General features: G+C 35.3%; 1 protein-coding gene across 7 annotated transcripts in view; it reads right to left on the reverse strand.

The window, feature by feature from the left end:
* Positions 1 to 2,679: 2,679 nt before the first annotated feature.
* The window catches only part of BCLAF1 (BCL2 associated transcription factor 1), a 28,227-nt gene continuing 18,730 nt past the window's right edge, over positions 2,680 to 12,176 (reverse strand). For 4 of the 7 annotated variants that reach the window (XM_064509035.1, XM_064509034.1, XM_064509037.1 and 1 more), the window contains exons 8-13: positions 11,901 to 11,985; positions 10,988 to 11,163; positions 9,647 to 9,827; positions 5,782 to 5,928; positions 3,184 to 3,393; positions 2,680 to 3,047 (exon numbers count right to left, since the gene is read on the reverse strand). In XM_064509035.1, the coding sequence (XP_064365105.1) occupies positions 3,042 to 3,047; positions 3,184 to 3,393; positions 5,782 to 5,928; positions 9,647 to 9,827; positions 10,988 to 11,163; positions 11,901 to 11,985 (805 nt within the window). In that variant the 3' untranslated portion in view covers positions 2,680 to 3,041. Of the gene's footprint in view, positions 3,048 to 3,183; positions 3,394 to 5,781; positions 5,929 to 9,646; positions 9,828 to 10,688; positions 10,855 to 10,987; positions 11,164 to 11,900; positions 11,986 to 12,176 lie in introns of those variants that run through there. The other 3 variants (XM_064509036.1, XR_010388380.1, XR_010388379.1) reach the window with 3 other exon arrangements.

Here is a 12,176-nt window from a genome sequence, read left to right on the forward strand (position 1 = left end):
AAAGGGGGGGAGAAAAAAAAGGGGGGGAGAAAAAAGGGGGGGAGAAAAAAAGGGGGGGAGAAAAAAAGGGGGGGAGAAAAAAAGGGGGGAGAAAAAAGGGGGGGAGAAAAAAGGGGGGGGAGAAAAAGGGGGGGGAGAAAAAGGGGGGGGAGAAAAAAGGGGGGGGAGAAAAAAAGGGGGGGGAGAAAAAAGGGGGGGGAGAAAAAAAGGGGGGGGAGAAAAAAAGGGGGGGGAGAAAAAAAGGGGGGGGGAGAAAAAAGGGGGGGGAGAAAAAAGGGGGGGGAGAAAAAAGGGAGGGGGGAGAAAAAAGGGGGGGGGAGAAAAAGGGGGGGAGAAAAAGGGGGGGAGAAAAGGGGGGGGAGAAAAAGGGGGGGGGAGAAAAAAGGGGGGGGGAGAAAAAAGGGGGGGGGAGAAAAAAGGGGGGGGGAGAAAAAAAAAGGGGGGGGGAGAAAAAAAGGGGGGGGGAGAAAAAAAGGGGGGGGGAGAAAAAAAGGGGGGGGGAGAAAAAAGGGGGGGAGAAAAAAGGGGGGGGAGAAAAAAGGGGGGGGGAGAAAAAGGGGGGGGGGAGGAAAAAAGGGGGGGGGAGAAAAAAGGGGGGGGAGAAAAAGGGGGGGGAGAAAAAAGGGGGGGGGAGAAAAAGAAAAAAGACAATATGCCATTCCAGTGGGCAAACTAAGAACACTATTACACTGTTAACTCTATATAACACTAATATATACTATAGCTATAGCAGTTTGAGAAAGAAAATCTAAGTCTTACTTGTTCAGTTGCAGTTCTTCCTCCTCTGGACTGCAACTAAAATAAATGGTTTCATGTTACCTAAGTGCTTGGGGATGCTAAATAGTACCCTGCCTTTAACTTATAAGCCGATATCCATCTATTTAGATATTTGTATGTAAATAATTCTAGATACAGGTTTATACGTCAACTTAGAAAAGCTTTAGCACTTTCACCAAGATGCTCAAGCTGAAAAACAGATCAGTTGGTGGGTCTCGCTTGCTCCACTTCATTACGCCAACAAAAAAGCTGCTCATGCAGTATTTCTTGCTCCATTACATTAAGTTCTCAATCCATTGTTAGCTCCCCGGTATGACCAAATAAAAAATATTAAGGGCAAGTCCTAGTAAGGTATTAGGAAAGCTAAAAGTTTGTCTTCTCCACAGACAACTGGGTACCTGAAAGGAAAATGCATCTCACCCTATTTTGTATGCATAATGTTAAGTTCCAAAGGTGAATATACTTACTGATGTTATTTCACATAAAAAATAGTTGAGTTTATAACCATAAACTATGCTTCCCTTCTAATTGTAGAAATCCTTAAACATGACAAGTTTTTTTTTAAAGCTGCTTTTAGTTTATTACTGGCCTCTACAGGTTATGCAGAAAATTCGTCAGAACTTTACCTGCTTCACAACTGTTTATGTTCATGTAAAAGCACAATTCAAAAACTTCAAACAAATATGCTTGGTAGCTATACTTTACTGCTATAGGTACCAATGTTGCTGTTCTGGTAATTCAAGTATGTTACTGTCATCCTGAACATTCTGGATGTTAACAGTGTACCTAACAGTAAATTAAGTTTTGTGGGGTTTTATTGTTTGTTTTTAAGTGATAGACTAACTTTTGCTACAAATATATGAGAAGCACAACTAATAAGAAATTAGTATAGAGGAGAAGTAAGACTCATTTCCCACACTTTTAGCCAACTTTTACTCTTGAGTTAAAACTTCAGATTTACACATTGTATAAAGTGAAATCCTAAAGAAATGTAATTTCAGAGCTCTGCAATGGAATTTAAACATTATAGAATTGTTTAGTATATTCAGGATATCTTTACTGATGCAGGTTTTAAAATATCCTGCTTTGTTCTTCTATTTTTTTTTTCCTCCAGGTTTCACTTAAGGCTGTAAATGTGATACAAAACTTACTTTTGCTAGATAATATTTTCCTGAAAAGTCTATATAAAGAAATTTAAAAGTTAGATTCATAAACTAGAACAAGAACTGATACAAAGGAAAGCTGGATTAATACTGCCACAAATTTCTTGACTAAAGCATTCTATTGGTGATTAAGCTATCAGACAGCTCAAACTGTAATCCCTGATGGCTACGATAATGCCATTTCTGTATAAAATCTTAAGCATTGTACTAAGTTACCCTTTTCGAAGGGAACTTTTTTTAATGACAATGTAAATCACTAGGTATTCATACATTCATACACAACTGATCTGTTCTGGACCTAAATTGCAGGAATTAAGCTGCTTATAGGTAGTTCTGCAGTAACTGTACAAATAGGGGAGCAAGCTCCAGTTTTCAGATCTGTTGGAAGTTTCCAGCCATGGTGACTTGGAAATAAGTTTCAAAAACTCATATTCCTGAAGGGAAAAAATATACTTGAAACTCACTTGAGTATTTATATACACATGTATTCCTCAGATTACAGGAATATTTTGCTCTCTAGAATTCAAGCTGCTCTCTCTGGCATGACAGAATGATGATTCTAATTTATCATTTCATCACACAATGTAAATCTGATTCCTGTTAAATAAAGTATGAGATCAAAATAATGCACAACTGCTCACACTTAAATATAACTGACCAGTCACAGCTGAAAAACACTTCTAATAAAAAGGCAACAGATTTAGTAGTCCATTTATAAAATAAATGATCCTCCAAGAGATTTCAGGTGTGCAGAGCTGTAAGTTTACTTCAGAATAAAACACAGACATAGGGGAAGAATCAAAACTTTTAGAGTTGTACTTGACCATATATTTGGACAAAGCAGAATTACACTGCATATAACAAACAGTAAAATTTCTTAAAAGTTGTTACAAATATTTTACTTTCTACCTGTACGATCATTAACATAGTTTACTATATCAAGATTTCTAAAGGCTTAAAACAAAAACAATCCCTCTAAACTACTTTCCAACAGTAAAATTTAAGTAAAATGCTTACATTCATTTGACAACAAAAAACATATTAAAAATGCTGTGTGGGTGGTGCAAGAGCTGCTTTTTCAGCTAGAACTTTTTTCTGGGGTTATTCCTGTGGAAAGAAGAAAAAACAGTCTTGTAAATTGCCAGTTACAAAGCTCTAAAAATCTTTTAAAATTATTTTTCACTTAGTTATTTGGGATACTGCAAGGAAAACTTATCTGCAGTTCACCAACAGAACTGTGTACCTTTTCTTCTTTGCGTCTGTCCTTTTCTTCATTGTTCTCCATTGTTTCTTCTTCATCTTCCACAATCCCATCCCCTTGGTATTTGTCATGTGTCCACTTCGGACTGCTACCTGACTTTTTGAAGTTAAAACGACCTCTGCCACGCTGGAAAGTACCACGGCCTCTTCCTCTTTTGGCCCAATAATCTACACCATCATCTCTGTCATCATGCTACAATAATAATGCAAAGAATAAGGTTAAAACACTTATGTACCTCTTAAATGTTGGTATTCCATACAAAATATAGGCTACACATACAAAAATTAGAGTTTTCTAACAGTTCAGATCATAATCTATAGGTTACATTGTGAAGGATGTCTTTACAATTCATAGTGCTACAACTAAATATACCTTCATAAACTTTAAGAGCTTTTACTAGCTGTGAGTCTACTCAAATTCTCATGGTTGAGGGTAACAAACAAGTTTTCTTGTAACTGAAGATAAAAGTGGCAGATAAATAAGAGGCTACTCATTATTTCTGAGCAGTAAATCTTTTCTGCTCTAGGAATGTGCTTTTAAAAGAAGATTTTTTTTTTGCTTTAATAGTGCAGAGATACTAATGTTCTTTATATTTATTAATGAAAGATAACAGAAGGCAGTATTCAGAAATCCTGCTTCACTCATGTGAAGTAGGGCAAATCTTAAACCAGCTGACTATTTAAATTTGACGTTAATAAGTTGAGTTATACTGGTTAGCAAGCTTAAAGTTTGCCACCTTGCCACCAAATATAGCCTTTACACATTTTGATAAATCTGACAATTATATGAACACTACAAACAACTATTTAAGATGATTATATTTAGAAGGGTGAGGGACACTTGCTTCAATTTCTACATTTTTACTCGTGATTTGGAAAGAAATCCAAGCTGTATTAAACACTATATGAAGTGGTTTATTAACAGTTATATAAGAATAGTTACAGGCTTTTTTTAAAAAATTTAAAATAAGATGAGGAAAAAAAGCAGCTGCAGCTAGTTAACTCATTTCTTTTAGCTAAAGAATATATCATCACATCTCTTTCCAGGTTTATGGGTTAGAAAAGCTGATTGTTAGTTAACTGATTTGAAAAGAAGAGAACCAACTTTTCCACAGCAGTAGCTAACTCATGAATTGAACTAGAATGTTTTGAACATATACTACAAGCAACAAAACTCCAGTGGTATGTCATTCTTTACAACTCGATATCAAATAATTACTTTAGTCTTCACATTTTAAAATAAATGAAGAATGTATACTGAAGTTTGTTAGTTTAATTTAAGGAAAAAAAGCTATTTAAATATAAACATATTTGAGAGCTCTTAATTCACATCCACTCTGCTTGTTAAGTATAGAACAGGTTAACAATCCTCTATGTTTTCAATAATACAATTTCTCCCTCATACCACCTCAGTAAAGTTGTTCAGTAAGAACAGCTATGAATCTAGGACTTCAAATAAGGATCATACAACAGTTTCCAGCATCTGTTCAAGCATAAGGTAGATAGTCATAGGTTAAGAAGAACTGAGTTCTGGGGAAAAAAAAGTTCTGAATCTTAATATAAAGTAAGCTATAATTCCTAGGTCTCCTGTTCAGACTGATACACATTTTAAAAAGCACACAAGCTTTCTTATTTTGGATATTCAGTTTTACCTAACCAAAAGTTCTGGTTTAATGCATACAGCTGTATTCTAGTACTCTAGCTATGCGTTTGCTAACAGCAAATGCTGAAAGTTCAAAGTATTTTAATTCTACTATATATACACAAACAGTATTTAACTTCCTTCTGAAGCTATCACTGGAGCACTTTTTGTATAAACATCCTGACTATAATCACACTCTTAGATTACCTGCTAACATATTTGAAAAAAACTAATGCCACAGGGGACGGTCTAATCTTCACTATTTGTCCTTTTTTCAAGGGTAAAAGGATCTAATTAACAGCTTGTATTGTTAGGAAAGTCAACTAGAACAGAGGCTACCTATTCAGTATGCTAAACCACTTACTGGGTAGTTATATAGACAGCCCTCCTTTCATTATGAAGATGGGGAAAAAACCCTCTGTGGTTTTTGTTTGTTTTTTTCTAAATGACTATCACACTACTTAACTTGAGAACAGCAGGGATGTTAATATCAGAGACAGCCCACATCCATCCACAAATACTGTCAGCTTTTCCTGATCTTTCACTTCTGCAGATTTCCAGACAGATGTATTCAAAGCTTGAGTGCCATTTAGAAATAAATCCAGGAAAACAAACAGTGCAAGTCTGTTTGGTTTTAGACTCAGACTAAACTATTAAAAACAAGTTTACCTTCATCCCCAAACTCCTTTTCATCAGTGAGATGGGGAAGAATTCTGTCTCAATCTTCACTTATTGCCAGCCTGCTACAGAAGGATGCAAGAGAAGCAGAACCTGGCACTACAGGAATCCTGATACTCTCATACTTACATAACTAAAGGCACTGACAGCTACAATTACAGAAGTATCATGAGTGTAGAAACAAATCTCCTTCACATCAGATATAAAATGCACTCTGAGAAAACAAATGCATGCATAAGATAACAAGTTCTTCACACCCACCAAGAAGTATTTCTTGCTTTTTGGAGTATATTCAGGATCCCATTCCTCTTCCTTCGGTCTCTTTTGAAAAGTAGTATTTGAATTGCTGGGACCAGTATTTGTTCCAGCAAAAACTCCTCTGGCTCTTCCTCTGCCCCTAATTCGAAACTGATCAACGACAATGTTATTTAATCCATTCAAATAAAGCCACAAAGCAAAAACTCAAGTTCTGTATTACTCAAAATGCTTTTTCTGTTCTTAATTAGAACATACACAGCTGTAAATCAAGGTTAATATGAGAATTTTAAAAGTAATGTATTTAAGCATTCATTTTGAGGTAACGATTCTCTTAAGCCTAAAATCTGAAACACATTTGAGTTTTGGTATAAATTTACCCACAATCACCAAAAAGAAGTCTCCTTTGACTCCTGGTAAAACAGTCTGTTGCTACAAAAGGTCAGAAGAGAACTTCTGAAGCTGTTCAGACATAAATAGCTAGAAAAGTTAGATTTAAGGAGGCAAAAAAAAAAAATTTGGAAATAAAATAGGGCCCTGCCATTTATGGAGTCATTCAGTCCTATTCTTAAGAGAACATAATTCTAAAATAAACATGTATGAACAATGCAATGCTAGAATAAGTGCACCATGAGATGTTCTCAACTGAGATTCAACAACATACTTCACTCATTTGAAATTTAATTTGTCTTAAGTTCCTTACTCAAAAAATAAGCAATACATACTATATGAAGTAACAATGCTTAGAGTAAAGTTAAGTGTCTTAAATGTGCTTCTTCACAATGAACTAGCAGGATGTTAAAATATTAGGTTAAAAAGTAGTCTCATGGCAAGAAAGAAAATATATAATCACTTGACTCAGAATATGCTAAAAAGTAATATATATTTGGTTTCCTCTGCATGGACATCGTTAGCTTGTGGAAAAAATGAACAGTTTATCTAGATAACCTCCATTTGAGAGGAAAAGAAAGGTCAGCTTGGCAAGAGAGAGTGCTAAAACTTGTAGTTACTAGAGAACACGCTTTCTATCACCAGCCTAGTTAAAGATCTTCAGATGTAGCTATAGAAAACAGTATGACTGGAAATGAATTTTATTTGGAAAAAATAAGCTTGTCCATAAACATAAATCAAAAAGAAGCAATTAACTAACCTGAAATGAGTATAATCTACACCTGTTCCCACTCATTTCCAACACTTCCCCCCCCCCCCCCCCCATGCAGAATTTACACAGGACAGCTTTAACAGTACTTTGAAACAGACTAAAAACAATCCAGTAAAGAACTCACAAGACCTATCAATATACTGCAGGCAAACTAAAAGAAGAATTGCTTTAAGAATCATTTGGAAAGTGACAGGTAAATGTCTAAAGAAAACAGTACAAGAAAAGTAAAACTAAATGTCTCATTTCTAATAGCTTTGGAACTTTTAAAAAATTAGGGCACAAAGAGCAGTATCGCAGTAGGCAAGAAATGGATGTAGAAACAAAGTGAAAACAAGACTATTAAAAAAAAAAAAAAGAGAGATCAGCATTTCCTGGTATTAGGTCCTATGACTGGATTCCCTCTAAGGTGTCTAGGGCTTTTGAAGTTACCTTTCAGGCAAAGTAGTAGGAGAGATGAGCCCAGTACTGTGTTACCTCTATGGGCCTATTCATTGCGAAGACTATCACAAAAAGGAGATGATACTTTTTCTATAGAAAGAGAACACTCCTTTTACTCAGAACATTTATAGACAAATTCCTTTAGGAGCTGGATACTAAAAATAATGTCACTAAAAGAATTTATCTTTATTTCTGTGTTTCTACTCCAAAGCTATTCTGAACATCTATAGTTTTCTATTTTGTATAATTTGGAGATTTTAGTAATATACTTAGACCATAATGTACAAAGTGTTAGTGAAAAATTGGTGCTAGTTTAACATGAAATCTTCATTTCCACTGAAATCTCTCCTATCCGGCCAGCCACTCTCTCCCAACATATCCTCTATGAAACAGGAAGATTTGCTGCAAATCAAGACATATTCTTTACTCCAAAACTAAAGTAGTATTTACTGGATGCAGTAACTATTAGTCTTGGGTCAAAGACACTTCTAGACTAGCCAGTCTGTATCTTTCAATCCTATCCAGTCTGTGATCTTAAACAGAGGGTTTAAGACAACAGGTTGGCCTATCTGTTTAGAGTCTTGTTCTGCTACAGTTTGTTTGATGAGCCTGTGGGTGTGACTACGTATGTCATTAGGGAACACTAACCACTTGTTATTGCACAGTCAGTATTGGCAGTTACCAGTAGTCAAAAATAGCAGATGCTCATTAAATTTGCAATTCACATCTACCTGAATTACACATAGCATAGCATATCTTTCATGATACATACAGTTTAGTTTTACAGAGCAGTAAGGCTTTCCAGCAATTACAAAAAAAACTTTTCTTCAACTGATTTTCTTAGAGAAAGGAGAGGGTTTTTTAGTTCTACTCCTCTTTTGTTTTTAACTCAGTGCTACTAGTTTATGCTCCTAGGGATTATGCTGACATTGTCATACTTGACATCTACACCACTGAAGGATTTATATATTTAGGCCACAAAGCTGTTCAGTAGAATTACAGAATTTTTTTTCCTCTTCTCATTAAATTACTTATTATAAATAATTTTCCCTCAAAGTAGCTTCACTTTTCAGATGTAAGATGCAAACCTTAAAGTCAGCATTGCACAATCCAGGTGCATTTCAGAGACGCTCTTGTACGTAGTTCAAAACATTCCTCTACATGACTACAAACAAAATTCAATGTATACTCGTATCAAACATATCTGCACCAAGCAATGCCTTTTAGCATTGTTTACCCTTAATTACATGCTACATAAAGAACGGAGAAAGTACAAAATTACTCTTGCCCATTGAGTCAGGCAATCTGATAATTTTTCCATGCAAATGGAACTTAATTTTTAAGTTATCACTTGTTTTCCATGTTCCTCATCTTTACAAGGCCTCCTGTACTGTTTCTTCATCTTTCCTAACGATCCTACTTTTCCCAATTAAATATTAGTAAGTTATATTAACATACAATTTTTACCTTTTTATTGATTAGTGGCTTAAAACATTTTCTGAAGACCATGGCGGTCAATATGGCACTTCCAAATCACAATGCTAAAATACATTCCAGAGCTAAATAAATAAGTTTTCATGCTCACTGTTGCTAGTCCAGGCCATTCAAAGAAAACACTGAAAAACAACAGCAAGCATACCATCTTCTCTCCTTAATACAGCTGTCTCAAGGTTTGTGTACATTTAACTATGTGACATTCTATTTAAGAACAAGCTGCAGACATCTACTGAAAGGAGGGCAAAAATCAAACTGAAAATGATGGGAAAAACAGAAGCTCAGGAAGTGAGAGGCAATACATCCCAGAACTTTATAAAAGTCAAACTTAAAATTCTCACAGGAAATGACATAATTGCAAAAGAGCAAGGAAAAAATACAAGATTTTTTCACTGTCTCTAATACTATTTTGTTACAACTTTACACAAACGTCACTGCTGTTGGACAGTGTTAAAAACATCTGTCTGCAAGTACGCTGTGTAGCATGAGAGACCTTCAAGAATCAGTAGTATGAAAAAAATTAATCTAACATTAATCACAGCAACATTTCCTTGTTGTCATACTATTCTTAAAGTCTTATTTTTAAGCTAGTTGATTCAACAAAAAATTTTCTACACTTAGCAACTTTGAAGCAAGCACACTATCATATGCTGCGGCGCACAATTTCTTGAGGGATTCAAGTTCTTCATGCCTCAATTTTGAGAGGGTGAATCTTTGCATCACAATAATAATATTGCATTCATAATTTGGGGGAAGAATAGGAAAACAGCAACTTACAAAGGTTCCTCTTGGCCTGTTGACTCCTGCAAAACTGGAATATTCTTTCTGCTCATGGTGGGTTTTGAACTCTTCATCTCTTTCCTTCTTGCTATCCTTTCCTTCTCGAGAACTGGATGAGGAAGAAGATGGAGAAGAAGATGGGGAGGATCGAGAACGGTCTTGCTCTCTTTTTAGTTTACTGAAAAATAAAAAGATATACTGTGTGCTATTTTAAAAGTACTATAGTCTGTAACACTATACTAAAAAGGGGTCTCTGTTTATATTTTATTAAAAAAAACCACTATCTCCCCTTCTGGTTATAAAGTCACATATAAGTTACGTATTTCAGATGTTAAGGTGAAGTATAATTTCACTTTCCAGCCTCCTCTTACACATTTAAAAGCATTACATGTACACTATTGCTAGTGAGTTGGAAAGCAGCAGTATGCAAACTGCAAAACAGTTTTTCTAAGATTTGATGCCATGAAGAGGCTCTGCTATTTTTTCTTCTAAAATCTGCCTTTCTTCTGAGGCAGAAAAACAGAAATCAAAGGGAAGAAAACCCTCAAGTAAGTATTTTTACAATAACTACATAATTCAGTTTGCACACTGTTGAGAAGTAGATATGGTCTGGGCTTCCCTATGCAGATGCCTGTACAGAATTAGCCAGTGGAAGATAATGTGGATACCAAAATCAGAAAGGAAATGGGAAAAAGAAAGCATAAGTAAAAATTCATTGCATACCCAGTATAAAGCAGGAAAAAACCCTATATTTAAGACTTTCAGTATCCCCATAGTGGCACTAATTCAACCCAATTTACAAGATTTTAATGTAATATCCAAAGGACAGTCATACCTGAAGCAATTCTTACCACTGCTACACAGTATCCACTGAAACATGCTAACATCTTTGTCTTAAAAGCAGCCCACTGGCTTTAGAAACAAAATAAATACTCCCCTTCTCACCCATGTTAAACCTAAACATCAGTAAAATTCTCATATTCTGGGTGTTATGAGTTGAAAAAGTGCGGAATCAAGCATAACGAACCAAAGTTCTTACACAAACTGTTTATAGAAATGTACTGCATTGAAGTCCAACCTCCCGATGTAGCCTGGATAATAGGACAGATTAATTTGTCATTTTTTTTTTCAGTGTTAGCTTGCTATTCCAAAGTTTTTGTCCTCATCCACCATAAGCCGTGTAAAAGACAGATAATACATTTTTGCTGTAAAACAAATAATTTTAATTGTTTAAATTTAAATGTTCCATCACACATTGAAAATTGAAAGCAATTAAGCTTACAATTATAAAAGGCTAATTAGAAGCTAAAAACCTACACAGCAACTTCAAATATTTACCTGTCATCTTTGTAAGATTTGTAATCCTTGTAATCTTTTGCAGTTTTCTCCTGCTTTCTTGACCCACTGGATTCCCTGGAACCCTTTGAGTCTCCTCGTTCTTTACTTCGCTCTTTTCTACGGCGGTCAATGTCGTGCCGAAGATCAGCAGAGTCGCACCTTAATTTTTTGTCTCCCTGTAAGTGAAAATATATTTCAAAAAACAAGATTAAGTTAAACGTCCAGAAGACAATCCAAATTAAAAGGCAAATTATACCTCAACTTTCTAAAAGACAAGATAGGATTTACCTAGTTGTCAACAGACTCTTCAGCATGTAAGTTGACTTCTAGTGAAAGCCCTTTACATGCAATTGTTTGGTCTAAAAAGAGAAAGCTAAGCTAAAAATTTGGCTAAGAAGCTAACTTTTGAGCAAGCATTCCCACCAAGTCAACACCAAACATACTTTTTGATGTAGGCAGAGTATAACACATGGTTTGGAAAGATACCTGACTATACATTTCTTCTGGTAACTGTGTTTTTAGCAGAGCATAAGCACCTTATTCATCCAACCATACTACTCACTGATCATCTCAGTATTTATTTTTTCTCCTAATTTTTGTCCTTAGGCAGCTTAGTGCCACAAAATTGACTAAGAAAATGTCCAAGAGAAGAAAGGAAGGGTGGGAGATTTGACCTTATAATGCCACACTATCAACACAGCAGAATCTCGTGCTGCATAAGCTAATTTCCTGACAGTATGTTTTTCTCAGAAGTCAAGCATAAAAAAGTAGTGTAAATCCAAATACTACTTCATACACTATAAATACAAACTTTTTTTTTGAAGATTTATACACACACATGAAGTTCAGATTCAAAGCAAAATGCATGAAATTAGGATCAGAAATACAGCTAGAATGTTTACTGAGAACCTACTTTTTGACTTTCTTCTTTAAAGCCTCTCTCTTCACCTGCTAAACGGGTGTGCTTCCTCAGGGCACTTGGAGAGATGTCAATCCTCCTAAATGTAAAATAAAAGCAGTGTCTAGCCATATGTGTATGTAACTGTTTATGGCTTCAGACATTTCTTTCCAATAGAAATCTGAGGAAAAAAAAGGCATTTTTGCAGTAGGACAACCTTTTTGAATATAAAGCCACACTATCAGAATAGACAAAGAAGTAGATTCAAAATGGAAAACCTTGATTTTCCTC

This window comes from Dromaius novaehollandiae, chromosome 3 (genome assembly GCF_036370855.1).
Source record: "Dromaius novaehollandiae isolate bDroNov1 chromosome 3, bDroNov1.hap1, whole genome shotgun sequence".
Taxonomy (NCBI): domain Eukaryota; kingdom Metazoa; phylum Chordata; class Aves; order Casuariiformes; family Dromaiidae; genus Dromaius; species Dromaius novaehollandiae.